General features: G+C 39.5%; 2 protein-coding genes across 4 annotated transcripts; both read left to right on the forward strand.

Moving 5' to 3' along the window:
- The first annotated feature begins 2315 nt into the window (after positions 1-2315).
- On the forward strand, positions 2316-5040 carry LOC145913114 (ran-binding protein 9-like). Its single transcript, XM_083000652.1, has one exon. The coding sequence runs from the start codon at positions 2395-2397 to the stop codon at positions 4123-4125; it is 1731 nt and encodes a 576-aa protein (XP_082856778.1). The 5' UTR covers positions 2316-2394; the 3' UTR covers positions 4126-5040.
- LOC145913113 (phosphoinositide 3-kinase adapter protein 1-like) lies at positions 4194-22438 on the forward strand. Of its 3 annotated transcripts, none has more exons than XM_083000650.1 (21): positions 4194-5084; positions 5339-5424; positions 6075-6174; positions 6601-6733; positions 8931-9045; positions 10776-10900; positions 11847-11997; positions 12247-12320; positions 12926-13071; positions 15986-16080; positions 16317-16513; positions 17930-18045; positions 18368-18555; positions 18837-18908; positions 19206-19361; positions 19682-19779; positions 19921-20050; positions 20143-20298; positions 20533-20585; positions 20670-20731; positions 21770-22438. In XM_083000650.1, exons 2-21 carry the CDS (start codon positions 5400-5402, stop codon positions 21858-21860), a joined length of 2283 nt encoding a protein of 760 aa, XP_082856776.1. In that variant the 5' UTR covers positions 4194-5084; positions 5339-5399; the 3' UTR covers positions 21861-22438. The 3 variants fall into 3 exon arrangements, with proteins under 3 accessions (XP_082856776.1, XP_082856777.1, XP_082856775.1); XM_083000651.1 differs by having other exon boundaries at positions 20673-20731; XM_083000649.1 differs by lacking the exon at positions 20670-20731 and adding an exon at positions 21231-21403 and having other exon boundaries at positions 4208-5084.
- Positions 22439-22803: the final 365 nt, after the last annotated feature.

The following is a 22803-nucleotide window of genomic DNA, read 5'->3' on the forward strand; positions in this document are numbered from 1 at the left end:
AATAAATAATATATGGGCCTTGTAGCATGTATACTCGAGATATGCAGCGCTGAGCGGCTCCGGGAAAGGTAATTATGTGACTGCGGTGACCCGTACGGGTTTAATTACGCCGCATGCAAAACATTGAGCATCGTTAAAACATACATTATTTATTCATTCATACACAGGAAATAAAACTGCTAGCTATTTAATGGGTCTCTTGGACATACTATACCTCGTTTGGCAGATATCTGCATCTACTGTTACTAACTACTGTGCAAACCATAGTCACATGCCGCAATAACAAGGCAGAAACAGTCCACAATACATTCTTTCTACAAGTTCGTAGTGTTGTAACCGCCTCTGTCTTTTACCGCCCAGAAAATAATCACTATTTTACTAACTGCACGCTTTAGTCCCCAAAGACAAGTCACCATACGTGACGCTAGAGAATAACGTCAATCTGATGACGTAGGAAAATGCGTCTGCCACCTGGCCGCTGTGTGTATAATTCCGTTTCGTGTAGCATCTGGCCTTGGGAATAGCCTTCAATCATCAAATATCATCTTTCGCTGTCCAATTTTCAACGTTTTAACACCTATCAACAAACCATAGCTAGTTTTTTTACATGAAACTGCCGCTTGGGAATCAACGTTGCCCGCTGCACTGCAGATGTCAATACAGACAGCTGCCTTTGGTAAAAAGTGCACTAAGCCTAACCGTATAGCACGCAATCAACGGAGATAGAGAGAAAGGGATGCGCGGGCAGCTCCCCGCCAACATGCAGACAGCGTGAAGCAGCAAAGTGCGTCGACTCGTTCGAAATAACAAATCAATTAAAAGGTCCCGAATCGCGCCAATTATGCACATTTCAAAGGACTTTGTGAAAGCGCGAAGCTGAGCTGAAACTTTTCGAAGCAGGCCACGAACCCCTTGTTTTCCAGATGCTTTCAATCGATCCAGAAATCGGTAAGATGCTCACTCGTTTAATTGTCAGCAAACCAATACGAGAAATCGTGACATTGCGACGGAAACAACACTATTTTAAACTGCCTTAAACTTGTTTGTCAACCCTGGTAAACTTTAAGGTTTTCTTTCTCATTACTTGTGTTGCATTTTCTTCTTCTTATATCCTATAATTGAAGTGGTGAAATTTCAGCGGAAAATGAAAAATATTTTGCTTTCGTCCACTTTGTTTTACACAATAAGAAATATTTTTGTCCTGTTCCCAATAGAGTTTAAACTTGTAATTTTTCCTGCGTGGCGCTCGCCTTGCAGGGTCAACAAAGTGCCCAATTCATTAGACGAATACGGCCGACGCTGTTCTGTATTAACTCCACAGCGCCATCGAGATCAATGTCGATTAATCCATAATCCATTGAGAAATGTGGTCAAAAAACAAAAAAGGAATACCACACAAATCCCAAATAACTAACACTATTGTACAACTTTCAATAACAAAAGCACTAATGTGGACCAGGAAATTGCCCAAGTAAAACGTATCATGTTAGGGATTTCCCCGATTTCCAAGACCATTTTCTAAAGAAAACAAAGAAACCATTACTAAAAGCAACGATGACAATATTAATCGTCAGTTTAATGATTAAGTGCTCTTCGAGTTGGACTTACACATCACAAGCTTGTTGGTATCTTTCAATATTGCTGTGTCTGCAAAGTAATGATGTTATTGTGTTTGTAAAGTGCATTAGTTTGTTTTATTACTACATCACGTTCCACATAGTTTGCGCATGTTATCTAATTGGTAATGTTTGAAAGGCAATTGCAAAAGTAAACTCTTGCTACCTACCACCTCAATTTCTGTGATATGCAGACATATGGCCACGGTTTTCACCTATGAGATCTTATCAGTGCAGCTTAGTGTGACTTTTCTAGACGACTTGGCTGACCATTCGATCAGGCAAAGACTGTGTGGTGACTATAAGATCACTGTCATCCGTTGGGCACCAAACTAGTTGCATCCTAACGGAGAAAACAAGGTGGAAACACTATCGCCAAGCAACATTAGTGATATATAAGCAAAGTGGAGCCAATGATATGATTTCTGTGAGCTGCAGTCGGATGGCCACTGTTTTGTCGGCTAGAAGAGTAACGGCAAACTGCACTGATGAGACCTTACACGTCGAAACAGTGGCCATCTCTCTACAGGCCACAGAAATCATATTGTTGGCTCTACTTTGCTTACCACCTTGATATTGAAAAAAGTATGTGTTTTGTTATATTCTCACTTACAGAAAGCATGGTTGTCGTCTAGCATATTTTTGGTGGTCGGGTCATGTTATTTGCATTTTCTTATTTTGTGAATTTTTCGCAGGAAGGTTAAATACATCAAACGGTGGTTTACAGGTAAAAACTGTACTCTGTTAGTCAGTATCTGTGTGGAATTGAGAAGCCACGATGGCAGTTTCATTTAACGAGGAAGCATTCAACCGAAGGCTCAAGAAGTATTATCCTGCTGTAGATGAAACTGAAACCCCACTACCCAGAAAGTGGAGCTCTAGGGATAAGTTTACTTTCATCAGTTTGTCACAGGATAATCTGAAAGTGGAATACAAAGGTCCTGGTAAGACGCATAGAGACGCTGCTGCAGTTAGGGCATCTGCTGCTATACCAGCTTCATGTGGCATTTACTACTTTGAGGTAACAATTGTTAGCAAAGGAAGAGATGGTTTTATGGGTATTGGTGTGTCAGCCCAGTCTGTAAATCTAAATCGACTTCCTGGATGGGACAAGCTTTCCTATGGTTATCATGGAGATGATGGACACTTTTTCTGTTCCACAGGGACTGGACAACCTTATGGCCCCACATTTACTACTGGCGATGTGATTGGTTGTTGCTTGAATCTAATTGAGGGCTCTTGTTTTTACACAAAAAATGGCACCCATATTGGAAATGCATTTACTGATTTACCTTCTATGCCACTTTACCCAACTGTTGGCATGCAAACACCAAATGAAGAACTTTGTGCAAACTTTGGCCAGCATCCGTTTGTGTTTGATTTTGAGGACTACCTCAATGAGTGGAAGGCCTCCACTAAACAATCAATTGAGAATTATTCTGTCGCTGATGAAGCACTGTTTCAAACTACCTTGCACAAGCTTGTGTCAAGCTACCTTATTCACCATGGTTATGTAGCCAGCACAGAAGCATTTAACTACAGTGTAAGTCAAAGGCTAAGTCACTCTGAAGATATAACTTCCATAAAGAACCGGCAAAAAATACAAAAACTTGTATTGACAGGAAGAATAGGAGAAGCAATTGAAACCACCCAACAGCTGTTTCCACGTTTGCTTGTAGATAACCAAAATTTGCTTTTTCTTCTCAAAGTGCGACAGTTCATAGAAATGGTCAATGGCACTGACAGTGAAGTCAAAAACCTTGGTCGCAGTTCCAGTATTTCTTCCAACTACAATAGTCCAGTTATGAGCCCAAAGCACCCTAGTTGGAGTGTTAGTGCATCTAACAGTCCCTCATCCAGTCACAATGGATTTTCTCCCCCTGGGCAAAGAATGTCCAATTCCCAACATTTCCGCAATCCTGACTCACGACATGGTTCCATGGATGGGACCCCGATGGCAACGGAGAATGCGGGATATGGAAAGAAATCTCCTGGTCCAAGTACGTCAGATAGCGACAGTGAAATGGACACAGACTCGGATGATGGAAAACCTGAACACACTAATGGTGTAATATCCAATGGTATCACAAATCAGGAGAAATATGCAAATGGAGATGCAGTGGCTGGGGATGCCGTTGAATCGCGACACAAGCAGTTATGTGGTGGAAATCAGATTGCAGTTGAAAGAATGATGCAGTTTGGACAGCAACTGTTGAAGCTTCATAAGGAACTGAAACCAGCAGCTAAAAACAAGACCATTTTAAAGGATGCCTACAGTCTTTTGGCGTATACTGATCCTTGGAGCAGTCCAGTTGGTTACCAGTTAGATCCAATCCAGAGAGAACCTGTTTTTGCAGCCTTGAACAGTGCAATTCTTGAGTCGCAGGATTTGCCAAAGAGGCCTCCATTACTAAATGTAATCGGGCAAGCAAAACAATGTGCAAAAAAAATGATTTCTGCCAAAATAGGGGCTGCTGCATTCGTTTCAGTTTCGGAATACCTGCGATGATGTAAATACTGAAAGAATAGGCAAGATGTTATTGTGATGAACAACAAAAAAGTCCTTCCATACCTAACAGGCATTTTCTTAAATAAACTCAAGAATTAATGTTCTAGTAGCACCTTTAGACTGATACTGTTTGGTGGCATATAAAATAGTACATTTAGATATATACCTAATAATGCAAAGATGGTGTTCTTACATTTGTGTACTTTATACCATATCGTTTGTCTTGCAAACATGTTAAGTAGGTTTATTATATGCATTAATTGAAATACTACAAAGCATTAGTTATTCACATGGTTGTGCACAGGTAGAGAGTTGCACTGGTGTGAATACAAGAAAACAGTGAACACATTCTTATGGTTTAGCTATTATTGTGTCACTGTTTGTTTGTCTTTACTGCTCCCATAGGTCCTGTGCCTGGTTTGCCATTCAGTGTGTACCCACCAGTGCATAGTGTGTTAAGTTAAATAGTAAAATTGTTTTGCAATTCAGCCAATGTTTTACTGTAGTGCTTAATGTGGTCTAATAAGAACAAGCTGCATTTGTTTGTTTTTTGCATTTTTTGACTTCTGACATGTATTCAGTACAAGTAGTCATATATACCTGTGTGTAATACAACATTACTACAGTAAAAAATACTCATACTCCAACAATTATTAATCTAAATCAATTTTAACATAATAATAAGAAAGACTCCTAGCCCTTCTGCTTTAAAATTGTGTGTGGATTGGTGGTTGTAATAGGATTTGGCAGTTTGCCCTTATAGTGTCTTGGTTGTAATATCTGTTGTAGTTCTATTGTTAAAAATTTTCCCCCAAGTGGCGAATTCCTAACCTCATGATGTTTTCCTTTTTTTTAAACAATTAAAATTTTCTGCATGTGTACTGGATTTTTTGGTTGTGATACAATAAACTTAAGGAGAGACCCTGGTCTATTTGCGGACACTGGCCTGAATTGATAAGGTGGGGAAATGAGCCATTTTTACTCGTTTCTAAAATAGTTGATGTGTATTTCAATAATATTGATTTTTTTACTGTGCTAGCGTTTCCTGGATCTCTTTATTTACTGGAAAGCACTGGAAAATTGTCTATGTTTAAATAATGATATTTAGATTTTCTGTTATTGACATCTTTCTGTACCCCATCTGTTACCTATCCTAAATGAGTCCGAAAGCGTTTATTTCCAACTGACAACTAGAGCATTTGTTTCCTTTCAGATCCACCAGGTCCATGTAATTTTTCTGCTAGCTGATGAAGGAAGAGCGCGACTGCTAAAGCATGCCACAGAAAGTGATTAAAAATGGTATGCTGTGATTTTGTTGCACTCACTCATTTTTTGGAATATACAATATCTTTAAGAATACAAATTACATAGTATATAATTTGTCAATTAAACATAACAAAAACTACTGTATTTCTGTTTGAATAAATGGTGTTTATTTTAAGGTGCAATGTAAATGATTTATTTGGTTGGCTAAGTATTTTTTTGAACAATGATTGTTATTGACAACCTACTAAAGAAATTTGCATGTTGTTGCATAGATTTATTTAGCATGACTGTGTTAGTTAGGGTCCAATATCTGTTAAATCATTAAGTACGCTTCACAATCCTATGTCCTTGTACCAGTATACATTTCAACTGACTTTGTAATTATACACCATGCTTATGTAAGCCTGGCATGTTATGTTAAAATGCTTTTAAACCCCAAGAAGTATACGCTGGCCGATCCTTGCCATGTTATAAAATGAATCTATTTTCATTTCTTTTTACTTTACTAGTATTGCTAAAAATGTGTAAGGTACATGCTCACACAAATCAGTATTTAAACAAAGTCACTTATCAACTCATTGTTTGAATGGCTCTTTTCTGCCTTGAATGAAATATCTTTATTTAGCATTGCTAATTTTAATTGTGAAGTATTTTTAATTTTTCCACTGTGCATTTTATTGCAGATATCAAAATAGCAATTTTGCATGATGAAGGTCAGATTGGAAAGGATTGGAAAAAGTTCATTGAGGACCTTTTTACTGTAGACTTGCCTGAAGAATGCAGGTTAGTAAGAAAAACATATTGAAAGTAAGCTACTGTGATTATGTGAGGTTTGGTTGTGTGTGTTGAAACAGTTTGTTTTGTGTTGGTGCAAATAAAGTGAATGTTTGGTGTGACACATACATCGCCTCCAGCCACTTCCTGATAGCCTTCTAGTTTCTTCTTTGTCAATTCATAATAGAAACTAATTTGTTCAAGGTGTCTGCGTTTCCTTGAATGAAATAGTCTGCTTTTTCTATTAAAACTAATGTATTTATTGATTGTTATCAAACATTTTCAAAGCAATGTTGACACAAGCCATGACACGAATATTGTAGACGAATACTTGTATTAAATACCAGTCTAAGCTGTGTGCTACACAAAACACACTGTACTTTGGGTGTTTGTATAGCTGCCACCAAAAGCAATTTTAATATATTGGCTTTGTAGGGAGCTAGGACTTGATGTCATTACTGAGTCAATTGAAAAGCTGAATGATGAGACTCTCAACAACATCCTTCTCTGTGTCTGGAGACTCTTTCTCTTCTCTAGGAGGATGTTGCAAGCTCTTCAAGATGAAACTGTAAGCTTCATAAATTTGTAGCCTTTTGTGCTGGTATAGTACTAATGTAATTGTGAGTTTTATCATAAAGACATAATACAAAACAACATGCGATTAATAGCCAATCTGGCAGGCTCTCAATTATGCACTGTAACCTCATAATTTTTTTTTTTTTAAATAAGCATTCATAGAAATTGATGATGCTTATTTTGTGGCCTAATATTATTCTAGAACAAAATAACGATCTACAGAGCTGTTTTATGATTACTGCTTAAACTATTCATTCTAAAGGCATTCTTCCGCGACCATGAAATCCCCATTCAAACGCCCTTGTCCGCGTTTGTCGCGCCAATCAGTTTTAACGCGAGATAGATGACTGAACATACCTTCATGTTTTGCGTTTGTGCAAGGTGTAGTACACAGAAACTCGACAATGTACAATGCATTTTTCCATTCTGTAGTGTAAAAATGATTTTTGAAAATATCCTTTCATATATGGGGATATAGTCGCTTGTGACTCAGACATGTGTTTCAATATGATTTTGTGGCCCATTCTTCTAAAATGGATTCGGCAGCGCAACCATTCTTTTTAGGCAAGTTTCGAAAATGTTCAACTAACTTAGACATGTTCAAATCCGCGTACAGCTCATTTTTATCCTTAGGCCATGATACCAACAATTGTTGGTAAGCTTTTAAGCACCACGTTACTTTGAATATCAGCAAAACGCAAATCCATCGCTGCAAGCTGTTTTAATGATGCTAGCGTATGCATCATTAATGTTGATATTCTGGCAATTAAAATCATGCAGAAACACTCCCTGATAGCTGTATATCATCTTGCCTAAAGCTTTGCACTGGAAATTCAATTGTTCACTTAAGAACTTGGTGTAATGAATCAATCTTGATGAGTCAACCTTTTCCCCTGCGTTTGTTTGAACAACGGCATACGTCAAACCTTCTATAAATTGTCTATATAACACTTTCAATTGCTTAAACTGGGTCGCGTGTTTCACTTTGTACTTGCAAACTGAGTCGTTGGAGAGGGTTTAGCACATCAAGATAGACAGACATGTTCACACAATATGAAGCCGTCGCCCATTTACTTAACCACTGGTTTTCTGCACGTTTAAATTCTTGTGAGTATGTTTCTTTAATCTGTTGAGATGCAAAATGTACAGCCCATAGTGCCGTGAAATGAACTGAATTGCCTAGTACTTATGAGTGATCCATCGTGTTTCTGAAGCTTTGTAGGGTTTCGAAACGACACGAAGTTCCAGTTTATCAAAGAGCTCTGCAAGACTCTTTTGATTAATAGAGGTAGTACAGTTTCATAATAATTTATCAACGTGCTTGAAGTACACCTGGCCATTGAACGCATCTCTAAACTCGAGCTTAATGCGATGATTAAAACAGTGTACCAAAGTAATCCAAGTTGCGGTTGCTCGTATTTTCGCACCTACACCCTTATGTATACCTGTATTGACGGCAGCACCGTCCGCATTTAACCCGTACAGCTTCATCTGGATATGTTGTCAATGCCTATTTTCAAAAAAGCTGCTCTGAGAAATTTTCTAAACAGACTGAAAATTGTCTCCTGGTGTACTGGAGTCCAGGAAATGTACATAAATTACCTCTTTTTCTAAGACCATGGTGTCGGTTCTATCGCCTGGAATATGAAATAGTAATTTGCTTTACGCAACGCAATCGATTAAACGATGTTTTATAGTAAGTAAAATTAGCTGCCTGGCATACAGACCATATTTGCTCAAAAAATAAATAAGCCGAAATAAACTTTATGTTGAGGTCAGCCTGTTCAATTCTTTACATTGCGTTTAAACCACTAGAAATTGGTGTGCTGCTCACAGCGGCTTCAAAATCACCACGTGACATTTATCTTGACTAAGCATTCGGATTGCACCAGGCCAGATTTTTTCACAAAATTAGCAAAATTTTTCGACTCAACTCTCCCCAAAGCGCCATTTTTTGCAAAAACAACACACCCGAATGCGCCCATTGTGAGTTTACACATATGACTGTACCCATCTCACAAGAACCATTAAAACGGAAAATAAACGGAACGCTGCACAATATTCAATATTTATCTCAATCGTCATTTCAGTATGATTATGACGTCATAATTCGTTGCGTGGTCAGTTGGTAGTGCTTAAATAGAGCGTTTTGTCACGTGATTAATGAGTTACTTTGTTCCTTTTTTTAGTCCCCATTGTATAGAAGTGAGTTGTTGGATTCCGACGCTGACAAAAACATTGTGCTCATACTGGGTGGTGAAGATGATCTCAAGTTTGTGGAGGACGTGAAGCAAACTATGTTCGGTAAGACATTTCATCATGGTAGGCTACATTCAATGACAATGGAATATGTTACTGCAACTTCTGGTTTGCTTGATAAACACCATTTTATGTTGCACAAACGTAAAACACTGAATATTGACTGGGATGATTTGTTTTAAAGAACATTGGTTTGAAAGTATTCGATTTTTACAGCCAAGACAATTGCCTGTCATTGATGTGGTCAATGAAACTAAACGTACTTCAAGGAAATTGCATGATAGTCATTTTCCACTTCAGTCGGATGCTAGAATTAGCATCTGTGTAATGATAATACTTTTTTGTGCTCCTTGACACAAGACAAAAACTACATTCGATCAATGACCAAATGTTTATTTTATTTTTCACGAATTTTATTTGGTCAGGGCATAGAATAGCCCAAGTTGCCCAACTATTTAGAACATTTCATGGCTATCTGGCTTATGAATAAAGTCAAGTTGGAATCGCAGCAATAGTCAAACCAAAGCCGCTTTCACGTGACAAATCACACTTCCAGAGTCAAATTTGAGCCCTCGTGTATTCTAGGTCACACTGGTTTTGATTTGTGTCAAGATATTTGTGTGTAAAATAATGTGGAAAACGTGATATCGACACGTGTTGTCTGTGCGCGCGGACTGGGCTTTAATCGGATACTACAACTTATTTCTTGATTAATCGTTACGTCAAGAAAAACAGTCGCAATAGTTGGAAATCCCCACGATTGAAATCGTGTGACACTTGCAATGCCAATTTTGATGAATTGTGTCCAGACACAAAAGTTACGTGACTGTCGCACCATTAATCGTCCTGTAAACCCCATGCTGGATTCATGCTGTTTCCGGTCATTTGACAACACTTAGTAATATTTTGTCATACTTGGCAAATGTCGTGTCAAGTTATCAACGAAATGAGTGTAAATATGCTGGGAAACCGTAACGCAAAGCCATGCTAGCACTGTAGTGACATCGGGTGGCTGGGTATGTTAAAAAAGGTATTTTCGTATTTTTTTAACGTAATTCGTTTACGTATACGGTATAAAAAGGGCGAATTCTCCTTAATTTTTTTTGTCGTTTATTTCGCGATACAAAACCGAATAATTCGAATTAGTTTTGTATGTATCAAAATTTGGTTGTTTTAACTATAACTCATTAAGGTCAATCAAAAATACATAAATGCGAATTTTGGTTGAGTTACTATGCTGCACTTAAAACTAATCGAGAAGAACGCTATTCAAAGCCGGGGAGTTTTACTGACAAAATTTGAAATAATACCTTCTGTGTCGATGACGTTGTTCGAGATATTTGTTTGCGTACATTATTTAGTAGCTTCACTCATTCGATTAACGTCACATGTATGACTAAGTTGTATAAACTAAATCATTTTTTGGTAAACTGTTTTTTTAACTATTCCAGCGTTTCTGTTTCGCAACATATCTGTTAAATCGTTTATCTGCAAGGCTGTATTGTAGATCATATGAATGACACAGAACAGTGCGCTATTTATCTAACAACATAGTGTTGTCACATAGCGTCCCACAGCGCTTAAACCATGCACCAACCACAATAACACTGTACGACAATAAGAAACAGCGTCTCCAAGTGTCCACTGTATCCCAACCATTTTATCCGCATGAGGGCGGTATGTATCTAAACTGTTTGTTGCCCGCCCTATGCCCGTATGCTAATCGAATACGTTTTATGTACCTAATGTCTACTTGGCATATTGTACGTTTTTAGGGTTCCCCGACCACGATTCCTTCCATTTGATTCAAGCAACGAGCACTGAAAAAATATTCAACAGCGTCATCACCATCGTATCTCCGCTTTCCATCGTTTTCCACCCTGATATTCTCAGTTCAACCGTAAGCGACTTTGCTTTTATAATACCCCACGTATGCAAACGATTCTTTACAGCGAAGAGCAACAATTGAGCGTGCCTCTGGTAGTAAAAATGCTGATGGTGAGGTTGGTGCCATATGTTCACAAATACAAGACGACATGCTTGGGTGGCAAAACATTATTTCGATTGTATATAGTGACTTGTCACCCAAATGGTTGTTTTTGTAAAGCGTTAATAAGAAAGAAAATGGTTTTAGTTACGTTCTATCGGTACAGCATTACATATGCTGTATTTGGCCTGGAATATGGGCGATCAATTGCATATCACGCTTTTGGAGTGGTTCATTTGCATGTTAAACGCCGGCAGTTTCAAATCCCTTATCTCAAGAAAGAGTCAAATTCAACCTTATGACAAAACAATCGAGTGATCGCAGTGCCTAGTTCCTGTGAAATATGATCCAACTGGTGGTGTGCATAGTATAAGCGGGGTAATGCCAGCACTGAGATTGTGCATCCCAGCTCAGTACGCTATACTTAGCTCTGAGAGGATGCGTAGGCCTGCCGGGGCAAGTGGGATCAGCGGGATATGGAGGTGGCCACAGTGCGTGGGGCTAGTTCCTATTTTCTTTTGATTTTGAAATCAGCAGCGGCTTGCAAGCAAGCTTTAGCTGCGTTTGGCCATCCTTTATTGTGTTAACTGGTAAAGGTTTTTGAGAAACAAAACAATGGCTTTCAAAACTATCTTATGTACTAAATTTGTTTAAGATTACCCGGTTTTACCGAAAACTGCATTATGATTACATAAAACTCATAAGAAATAAAATATGTTGCAAGACAACACCTGTAAATATTCCCAAGTCGTTTGTTGACGTTTAAAGAGAAACAAGCTTTTTTTCGTGTGGCAAGACAAAATAATATCATCTGCGTAAAAACAAATCCATTCTTACATCCCGCCCGTGTATTTTACAGGACAAAGAGCAGCACATCACTCTTATAGCCAACAAGGCCTACCCTACGAACAGTGAAGCGAAATACCTTGTTGAGTTTAAGGAGGGAAACAACAGTAATATGGTTGAGGCCTCTCTGTATAACCCATATACGCTTGTATTGGAAAATCCAGGTGCGATGCAGTTATTGCTTAAAGAATGAATACGATTTTTGGGATATTTAGCTTGATTGTTATATAATGTGTGTTAAAAATGCGCCTTTGAAGCTGCTCTTAAAAGCATGCAGATGGTTGTTCTGCTATTTTCTTCATTATACATGTGCTAAATTTTGATAATGAAAGTGGAATTTTCCAGTATTGCTTGTTTTACAATGATTACCCCAATAATTATTGACCGCAGTTGTAAACCAATGTCATTTCCAGGTCATTTACCCGGCTTTGTGGAAGTCAACGTTTTTCTCGCGTTGGGTGAAAACGGCTCTGACGGCATGAAGCAGGTTGGTATCGGTGTAGCATCCATATCTGACACGCATATCCCATATCCAGTTCCACACCTTCTCATACAGCTCCCAACCTATTAAACATAGGCGTCTTCCAAAGCAGCGGATAACGTTTCGCTTTCTTTTCCGCGTTCTGTCCTTTCGAAATCTGTCTCGGCCAAACGCTTACTGATGATCAACGCCGGCTTGAATAATTAGTTATGCACGTTGGAATGAGGCTTTGCTTTCGACTGTTAAGGTTTAAACATTTAAAACGCCCTGAGTGAGGCGTTTAGTATGCGGTCAAACACATTGTATTTGCTAAAAAATCATTGCATAGGATGTACGACAACTAACAGCTAAGATTTTGTAGTTTTCATGTAAATTTACCCCGGCTTGTTAAACCGCTGAGCCGTATGTAAATTCTGTATACTTCATATTCGTATATTATTATTGCCGTCTATCCCAGTCACCTTAAATTTTCTTTAGGCTTGAGCCCTCTAATTTACTTGTAGCAAAGGCAGTCATTAGTATGTGGTTTGTGTCCATTGTTTACTATAACAGTGGTAAATGGTAACAATGTTTTTAGTTGTAACTTGTTTAGCCAAACTTCTGCCTTGCAGCTCGGCGAATCGATGCAAGTGTGGTTTCAATCCGAGCTTGACAAAGTGCACGCCATCTTGGAAAAGAACGCCAACCCATACAGCTTCCTCTGCCAGGCCCTCAACCTCAGAGCCAGCGACTCGAAGGAGAACGAAGCTGTCGACAAGTAAGCGGAATGGATAAAAAACAAGTAGTTTTTCGGGGAAATACGCTTAGGCGTTCCTTTTGTGCTGAGAATGCATAAGAAGCATTCGGCTGTTACAAAGAAATTACAATCGTCAGGATTGGCGTTTCCCAAAGGGAACGACGCAAAGCACAAAACCATTTACACCCCAGCAAGCTCAGTGTTAGGTTACAAATTGCAAATAGTCCAATCGTATAGTCGTGGACGCTATCCATCAAATTGCAGCGAGCAACATATTTTTCTTGTTTTGTTGATACTCTGCTGTGTAGTATAGTCACGGCCAGTATACTTTTAAATAATTGTTTTTGTTAAGATTTGTTTCATGCGTGCATTGTCACGCCTTGTTCCCTAACAGTAAAAATTCATTTGTTTGTAAATCGGAACTGAGAAAAATATGAAAATGTAAAAGTATCAAGGCACTCGTAAATACTTGGTTAAGTATTTGAAAGACAATACACAAAAAGCGTGCAAAATAAACGATTTTCTATTGCTAACGGCAAATTGTATCAGTTTACTTCATATAGGCGTAAATGAAGTCGGCTATCTTCTGCCCTTGATAATTTTACCACGTGAGCACACTGACCAATCGCGTGCGTGGAAGTGAAAGGGTGTCAATGTTGCGTGCCAAATTGCCTGCAAAAAATTGACGTACGTAGGTCGGTTCGTGGAATTGTGAGCGACTCTCCTCCGTCCCTTCCTCTGTTGGTCGTGTATCAGTTTCACTCAAGCATGGGAAGTGTTTCTGCTTAAACTGTGGTGATTTGAAATAAGACACGAAACATTAACAAAACATTGAACGTTTCTCTTGGTGGGATTCCGTTTACAAATGTTGCTTCACAAATGCTTTTTTTGCAACACGGAAAGTTGTGCAACATGTAAAATGCTGTAATTCGTCCCACTGCGCTCTTACAAGAAAAAAAACGCCCAAGTTCACGATATAGGGTCTGTTACATGGCAGTAAAACTACACAATAATAAAGAATGGGCAGGAACTCCTTTAGCATGGAAAACCATTCACTCGTGAACCCTGAAACAGGAAATTAGATGGGGTATTGTGAATCCGGAAGTTGCAAGGTTTCATGGCACTCTCTAAGGTTGTGCAAATTAATTTGAATTTGCGCACTTGTGCGTCGCTGTTGTCTGCTTGCAAACAGCTAAATAACCCCACCAATCGCAATACTGTATTCATAGCCCACAAAAATTCCCACTTTTTCACATGCCTTCCTGGTTCCTTAGGAATTTTTCCTGTATGCTCGTGACACTTTTTCACTCCGTTTTAAGTCCACGTGTCGCCCAACCGAACTGTTGGCCCAACAGAAAGTTGACGACGAGGTTTATTGCAGGAAGGGTTTCGGTTCACCTCACGAATTTTGCGAGGTACTGCATGGATTAAGTCGTCAGCCATATCGCCATCAGCAGCAGTTGTTGGCATGTTGATCTGAACTTCAAACTTCTTGAGATAATGACGTTGATTTCTGTAGGAATGTATTGTTTCAAACACTCCACCGCTAGATGGCGCAGACGATACAACTAATTTCGCCTCGAGTAGATTTCCTTTCCAAAGCAAAACGCACGCGGGTAAAAGGCAATGCGCATGGTGTGCCCGTGCAAAATTGTCTTACAGAAACTTCCTTATATATCGACACAGGTGCGATATGAATCATGTTGGTAAACTACCTACACACAACAATCCGTCGCGTTTGCTTCCGCTTCGAAATCATTCAGCGCAAGTGCACTATTGTCTGCACGCTCGTTTCCACACCGGGAAGCCGAAACCGCAGTGCATGCGCTTTTCTATTGATCGTATACGGCCTTCCAGCCTCCATTTATCCTATACGAGTAAGGAAGCCTTGGTGAAGGGATGACGGTTTTGCGGTTTGCCAGTAAAAATAGATTTGCTCGTTAACACATGCGCTTGCTGTAAAACAACGCGCTCACTGGGCTGGATTGTGCATTTGTCTTTTTTTTTGAATGGCTTCGGTACAGCGCTTGAAATGTGTGTTTCAGTGACTATTGTTTTGTGTTGAAAATGCAGAACTGAAAAATGTATGCGTTCGCATTGCCTATTGCTGATTGGGTTTTTTTCGTCGATAAGATTGCCGATGAACTGCGCAACTACACCAGGCTTTGCAAATTATACAAATATTTTCAATTCCACACGCACACAGCGACTGCCACAATACGAGATATCATTATGTCCGGGTGAGACTAAAATAAGCTGCACAAACCGGTTTGTGCCGGTATTCAATACCCGTCTCTCCTACGCGGCAATCCCTCATTGGTCCGGGCGCGCGGAGGCAACAATAACTATGCGTGCAGGTAGGCTGCGGAAGGATACAGTGGGAATTCCCGTGATTATCTGGCGTGATGCCGCGCGCCACTATAAAGATATCGTCTCGTCGGGCAGTTGGGCTGCAAGGCGCCTTCTGTGCGTGTCGGCGTGGCTGGACAATGAGTAGCTTAGGATGCATCACGGGCTAGAACAATCCATCTTGCGCGCTATGGTCCGGATCACGCCAGGGAGACTTGAAACAAGGAAACAGAGTACTGCGCATGCGCACTGCGGTGTTTAGTTGCACAGACAGAGGAGCGCAAAAATGGAGGGTGGCCAGAAAGTGCTGAGATTCGAGTTGTGATTTGAGTGATGCTGGTGCGTATTATGCATTAACATCGATTTTTCCGTGTTTATTAAAACACAAACACGCAAATGTAAAAACAGTTTTAGAGCAGGAAAAAGATATGTATTAAAGCGTAAATACGTTGAATTATGACACAACCTCAGCGATTTTAAAGTAAAATGCGTGTTACGGATGCTACTTACATTTCCCAGTTATTAATTTGCATCGAGATAAAGTTTAAAGGTTCTAATTGATAATTGGCCGTATTTTTGTTTAAAGGGTGCTGACGGAGTCGTTTCAAAAGCATATTCCCGAGGAACAATTAACTAGGGTGTTTGGCAACGACCAGGGCGTCGGGGCGGATAATGCTGACAGTAAGTAAAGATGCGACCATAAATTTGATTTTTGACGACAAATTTACGATTTGAAAAACGGATGTAACGCGCTTGTTTTTGCAACCATGTGTCTGGAATGTATGTTAAACTGTTTGAAAATGATTGCAAACCATGTTAACGATAAATACTGCACAGTAAAAGGTTGTCGCGAATATATGTTAATTTTGCCATAAACAGCTCAAAAATTGCAACAACTATATTCGCTTAAATTGCAGATGCGCGCAATGAATACGCGCCCACTCTGCTTCATTTCGCCGCATTGCATGGACTGAGGAACCTTACAGCCCTTCTACTGCGTTGCCCGGGCTCTGTACGAGCTTTCGGCACCGCGAACAGAGATGGCGACTTTCCGACGACGTTGGCTGAAAAAGCTGGCCACTGGGACCTGAAGGACTACATGAACTCATACATGGTATGGAGTATAGTGTACAGCAGAGATACGCGGATTTATTTCTATTATTGTTTCATTATACTAGCGATAAGCATTAAGTTTTATGCTCTAGTAAAGATACAAAAGTTTGTGAAACTGTTTTCTTTTATTACGCGAACACAAATTTTTTTTTAAATTGCGTTTACGTCTTTTCTACCATAAATCTTGTGCATCACTGTCATAAAATGTAATCGCGTTCTACAAATACCAGCATTCTGTTTTAGCGGCAGTACTATTTCACTCCGTGGTACGTTTTGAGTTACTGTACCGCGCAGGCAATGGTACCTAACCGCTGGAATGCGCTTTCATCGGAGACCGTTGGCTCCCAAGTATTTGCGCATTGCGGATATAAAGCATCATGACTTCGTATATCACACAGAAGAGGAAACCAGAGCGCATATGTGTTATTTTGATACAGGATAAACCAAATCCCTCACCGTTTAGACTACTTGGTAATAATATAGAGCAAATAACTTGCTATTTATATAAAGTTGCACTGGCTTGTTAATTATCTGTTACGGTAAATATAATATGAACAGCTTGTCACAGTTTTTTATAGCCCTTGCTTGATATTGTCAAGAAAAAACAATGGACTTTCGAAATTTGAAACAGCAGTGGGTTACCGACGCATACGTGCACTTCCGGCTTTCGCAAACAGTATTGTTTTCAACGTACTTTTGTTCCTAGTTGACGAAAGATCCACATTGCAAATTTTCTCTTTTCTTAACTTTACAGCAGGGGTGCAACTCAAACAGTTATCAGTCCCATACCGCTTGTACTATCCACCGCGTGTTAAACATACCTCAAACATCGTTGTTGGATATGTAGCAGCGTATATAATTAAGGACCTCACTGTGTAATTATTACATAATTACTGTAATATTACATAAACACTGTAATACATTGTGGGTCAAAATCACCCTGCGGGCCATTTTTAAACCGATGATGTGCCAAATTTGCCCTGCGTATCTTGTGCTGTACACCCCCGCCTTAATGCAATCAGTCACATAACAGTAACTGTCGAAACCCTTTATATTACCGTCAACCGCTGATAATTTCCACAACGAAACATGATACCCAGAGTTGCTGTGCCTGCACCTACTGCAAATGTATATTGAGCTCCGTGGCGCCACTTACCGGCGTGTGTGAGTACCATCACGCGCCATGCCGGAGTGATGTCAAGGCATCGCACATGATAGTACGATACGCACGCTCGGGTCTAACTCCGCCAGTTTTTTTTTCAAAAATATGTTGAACTTGTAATTCAGTATTCATAAAATGCGGTTGGGGATTGAGTTGATTATCACACTGTGGATAAAGCTTGATTGAAAATTCGTAGAGACGGTGCTGTTTGAGTGACCGGTAAATTGCTATTAATCCTTATGTGTGTGCTTGTAGGAAGTGTCAGCTATGGTAAACTATGAACTGGGAAGTTCTCAGCAGACGTCACAAATGATGTCGAGCATTGTGACGGGACAATATTACTTGTCTTTCAACGGAGCGGAAGCCGAATCGTAAGTTGGAGATTGTTTTTATTTGATATTTGTTGATATTAATACATTTTCGACTCATAAAGTCTCATCAGTGCAGCTGGTGATTGTGACACTGCACTAGCTTTTAAACCTTACAGGTCGAAACAGTATGCACTGTGTTCAGAGCTCTCAATGATTATTATGGCTCAAAAATTGCGTACATTTGCATACATTTGATTTTATGTAATTCTTGTATTCCCTTACTAACATGGATTTTAGTTAAAAAACGATTCAATGCAAAAAAATCCGTATGCGTCGCGTAAAAGAAGGTATCTTACCATCAAGTGCATTTGACTCTTTACAGATATTACGAGTCAATTGCGAGCGCCAAAGGTGGCGAAAACTCTACCGCGGGTTACTTGAGAATGAAACCTCTCAGAGGCGGTGATACCGACGATGATTTACCCTGCTACGATTCACCGTTTATTGTCCCCATACCAGTGGCGGACGAGACTCCCAATTATGAGAGCATGCTCAGGCAGATGATAGAAAGTAAGATACATTATAACGTTCATTTTGTGCTCGCACATCGTTGCTGAAAGTGCGGATGATTTTTTTTCGATGCACAACTTTTTGTGCTTAAAAGTGGTTATGCTGTAGTGTGGAATTCGAAACCCTGGACTGAAACTATTATCCCGGAATAAAATATTCTTTTCTAAACACAATTGGCTACGTACAAAGTGCGTGTCTTGGACAGCAATGTGTTTGCATACAATGACAGAATTTGCGGCCAGTAGTAAATTTTTGAAGTTTGAAGTTCCACTTGCTTGTAGGCGAGGACACTTACATGACCTTTGACGCGGGCGATGTGTTCCACGAAGAAAGTGTCTCGTCACAATACAACTGTAAGTTCATAGCCACAGTTTACATTTTAACCAACGTATAATACAGTGTTGCGTTAAAGAAATTTTAATTATAAAAAATAAATAAATGTGCTTTTGAAATATAAAATTGGATTGTAAAAAGGTAACTGCATTTGGACTCATGTTTCTCTGAATTTATGCCCTAATCAATGTAACCATGTCTAACATAAACTGTAACTCCATGTCATAAAATATCTATCCAAACAACAAAAAAAAACTTATTTGATACAAGAAAAAAATCTCCTACTTTTGCCAAATGAGCAACATATTGTTTTGCAGTCGGCAACGATACTTTGCCACCAAAAGTTCCGTCACGTGATCTATCCCCCTACCGACCCCAATCTACGTCATCAATGGGAGTGGGGGGAATAGGGACATCGCCCCCTGTGCCATCGATACCCAAGGGTGGGGCCGAGAGAGTGTCCTACGAGGCTTGTAAGTCTATAGTGGAGTTTTTTTCGCATGGGCTTCGTGTACAGAAACACAAAGTTCCATATTTAAGATAAGTTCAAGAGATCTTTATATCTTTATATGTTATAAAGCTTGAATGAACTTGAGATCGTCCTGTTTAAGCTAGCAAACGCAACATATGGGAATAAATTACAAAAAAAGCATTTATTGAACTCCCATTTGCCGCAATAACTTCTATGTAAGTTTCTCCTAATTGTGATAACAATTTCGAGCACATTAAAGTAGTAAGGGGTAGTTGTTGAATCTTACGCTTATTTATTTTCGGTCATTTGTACTTGTTGCAGTGAATGTTCCAAAATTGATGTCGTACCTCAGTCCAGCTCAACAGGAACTAATTTCTCTGCAGCAAAAAGTCAAGAAAGGCGCCCTGACGACCAACCAGGTCAATATCAAACTTAATACAACACTTATAATATTAGCCAATGCACTTATAGTTCATCATACACATACTTCTCAATGTTCATCCTAGTGGTCATAACCGAGTCTTCCAGAATGTTCGATTTATCAACAAGTTGTTTTTCAGGCTGTCCTGAGGTTCAAAGAGTGGGAGAGGAAGCACAAGGAGCAAGCCGCTTCCTTCCAGTTCCAACAGGAATGTTTGCAGAGAATTCGACAGAGTCTAATGAAGAGCAAGGAGGAGAAACGTATTCGAGGCAAGACTCGCAATTCGCTGTAGTTTTGTGTCGTAGTGTAAGGTTTTTATACAATACGGATTGTTTCATTCAACCGTTGTGCTCTGGTTTAGGAGAAAGTGAAGACATTGAGATATCTGGACCGATTAAAGCCGGTTCATCGACTTACGAGATGATTTTGAAGAAAACCCATCTTAAAAATGATCCGAAACACGACATGGTGCCTGAAGTGACTTTACCCAGTCCATCTCGTGGATTTGTTCAGCAGGGTAAGCAGAATGCACAAAATGCTCTGAAAGTAATGGTATTAGTAACGTAAATTTAACGTAAAAGAGGAAGTAAATAAGGAAGGCATTGCTATTTCAAATATCCATGAACACGTTAATCTTACGAAATTGATTTTTTCAAACTTGTGCTAATAGTGGATACGAAAGGAACAGCCAACTTATACATTTATTTTGCGAGAAAGAAGAAAATGTAACAAACTTTCTTTTACCTTTCAGATTCTGTCGACAGCTTCGCCAGTTCGCCACGGGGCGACTCATTTGGTTTTCAGGTAACAATTTTTATTTTCGCTTTCCACTGCCGTCGTTGTTCTTTGGCCTAATGTGCTAATTGTGTTTCGTGCTATTCCGTCCAGCAGCCTTCACCAGAGTTGCCGGAAGATCAAACCGATTCTGTCTTTCGTGGTAGATCTATCCGGTAAAATGGCCACCAGTAGTTAGTCATGACGCACATTGCGATTCCACTGATACTAATTCTAATGCCTGGGTTGTCAATTTATTAGTTGACGTGTAGTTGAATCATATCCTGCAAATGCATGTAAAAAAATTAGTAATTAATCATTACCTACCCCTCATCTTAATTTTTATGGTTGCTCCACCCTAAACTATCAAAATGAACTGGTACCGTTTTTGAATAAGAAACTAAGGATGCCCGTACAGGCGAAATCGATTTTTCAACATTAATAAATCAGCTGTCTTCAATTTAAAACATCTGAAAGTTTCATATTAATAACACTACTGTCAAAATCAATTTAGGGAATAATTAAATTGGTTGCAGCAAATCAACAAAACTTGACCAAAACTTACAACCGGTTCGTTTAATACATAGCCCCATACTTGCCCAGCGTTAATGCATGAAAACTCTTCTACCAATCGGGGTTGACACACGCACTTGCATGTATGTTGTTGTCGTGCAGTCGCGTCGCTTCGGCAGCAGTTTCTCTCGAGCTTCCACCAAATCATTTCGTTCCAACTCCACACTGAGTACTTGCAGCGAAGGCCAATCCTCGGCTGGTCCGATGCCTGTTACCAATTACCCAATGCATGCCCCACCCGGAGAGAGAGCCTCTGTCATTCGCATGTCGATAGGGTAAGATGTTGAAGTAATTACTGCATGTCGCTATTGCTTACCACCAATGTTGTGGTTGGTTGCTTTTTCAATTTGTGCTTTGCTTGTTGGTTGCTCAGCTATGTGAAATTAATGGGGCATAGGACAATGTATTTGACGTTTTTGGCACCATGTGTAAACACTACGTTGCCAGTAAACGCGTTGTATTTTTGATAATATCGAAGTACATAAAACTGGCCTAAAATTACCCTTTTAAAAATTCAATAAATCCAGTATCACCATTTTCACGAAATGCGTTCCTCATTTAGAACCAAATTTGTCTCAATAATGCGGGTTAAGCAGTTTTGTTCAGTCTGGAAATTCTCACAAACGTGACTTTCATTACAGAAGACCCCCGCCCGTTCCTCCAAGGGACGCCGCTTCAGCAATTGGCTTTTCTGAGGCACCGGTGGTTCCCCCGCGATCGCCTTTCTATTGAAGCTTGCTTTTCAGTTTTGCTATAAATATGCCCGCCCGACGTACCGCAATGTAGGTAAATCAATTTTAACCTCGCCTAGCGTTGAATCACTGTTCTGGAAATATTGCTGTAAAATTAAACTCGGAGACACTGTAAGTCATGTTTTTTTAATCAACCATGTGGAGTTTTTCCTGAAAAACAAAACAAAAATATTGGGGCTGTGGTTCTACCTAACTGCTGTCATATTTTTCTGTATTTTGCATATTTTTCCCCGCTATACATGTGTGTAATTCGTCACTGTTGTATTTTTGATATGTGCTTTCAACCACTGCTCGCTTCTTCAAAGGCATAGCAATCTGTCTGATTTCTTGTCAGCAAGCTCCACGATCGTGCAATGGTTTTAGTCACAGCAATAAAACTGTAATTATTCATTTATCCCATCACAGTAACCAATGTTCGGGACGTGTTTTGTTTTTTTCAATGTCGGTTTGCACTTATCAATTGGTTATGTAATAAGTTTATGCAGAACTAACGGTATTTCAGTTGTAGGTGATTTTTGTATTGTGGCCTTAAATAAACACTGTACCTGCTTGTCAGTATATGTAGCGCAGTCATTTTAGGATTATATGAAAAAAATATTATGGAACTGCAAATGACTGGCTATTGCTATTGTGTGGGAAAGATTAATTGGAACAGGTTTTCGTGCAATTGCTGGGGCTGTAGGTCTTTGCCACATAAATTCAATTACCGTATTTTACGGACCATAAGGCGCAACTTAAATCCTTTTTTTCCTCATAAATTGATCGTGCGCCTCATAAGCCGGTGCGCCTAATGTATGGATCAAGTAGTGCTTTATTGCCTACACTCAAAACCAGTACCGATACTATTATAAATAAACCACCGTCTTACACAATAAACTACGGTAAAAGCAACTAGCAACTGTGATATTCATACTATTGTGACT

Source organism: Ascidia mentula, chromosome 9 (assembly GCF_947561715.1).
Source record: "Ascidia mentula chromosome 9, kaAscMent1.1, whole genome shotgun sequence".
NCBI lineage: Eukaryota > Metazoa > Chordata > Ascidiacea > Phlebobranchia > Ascidiidae > Ascidia > Ascidia mentula.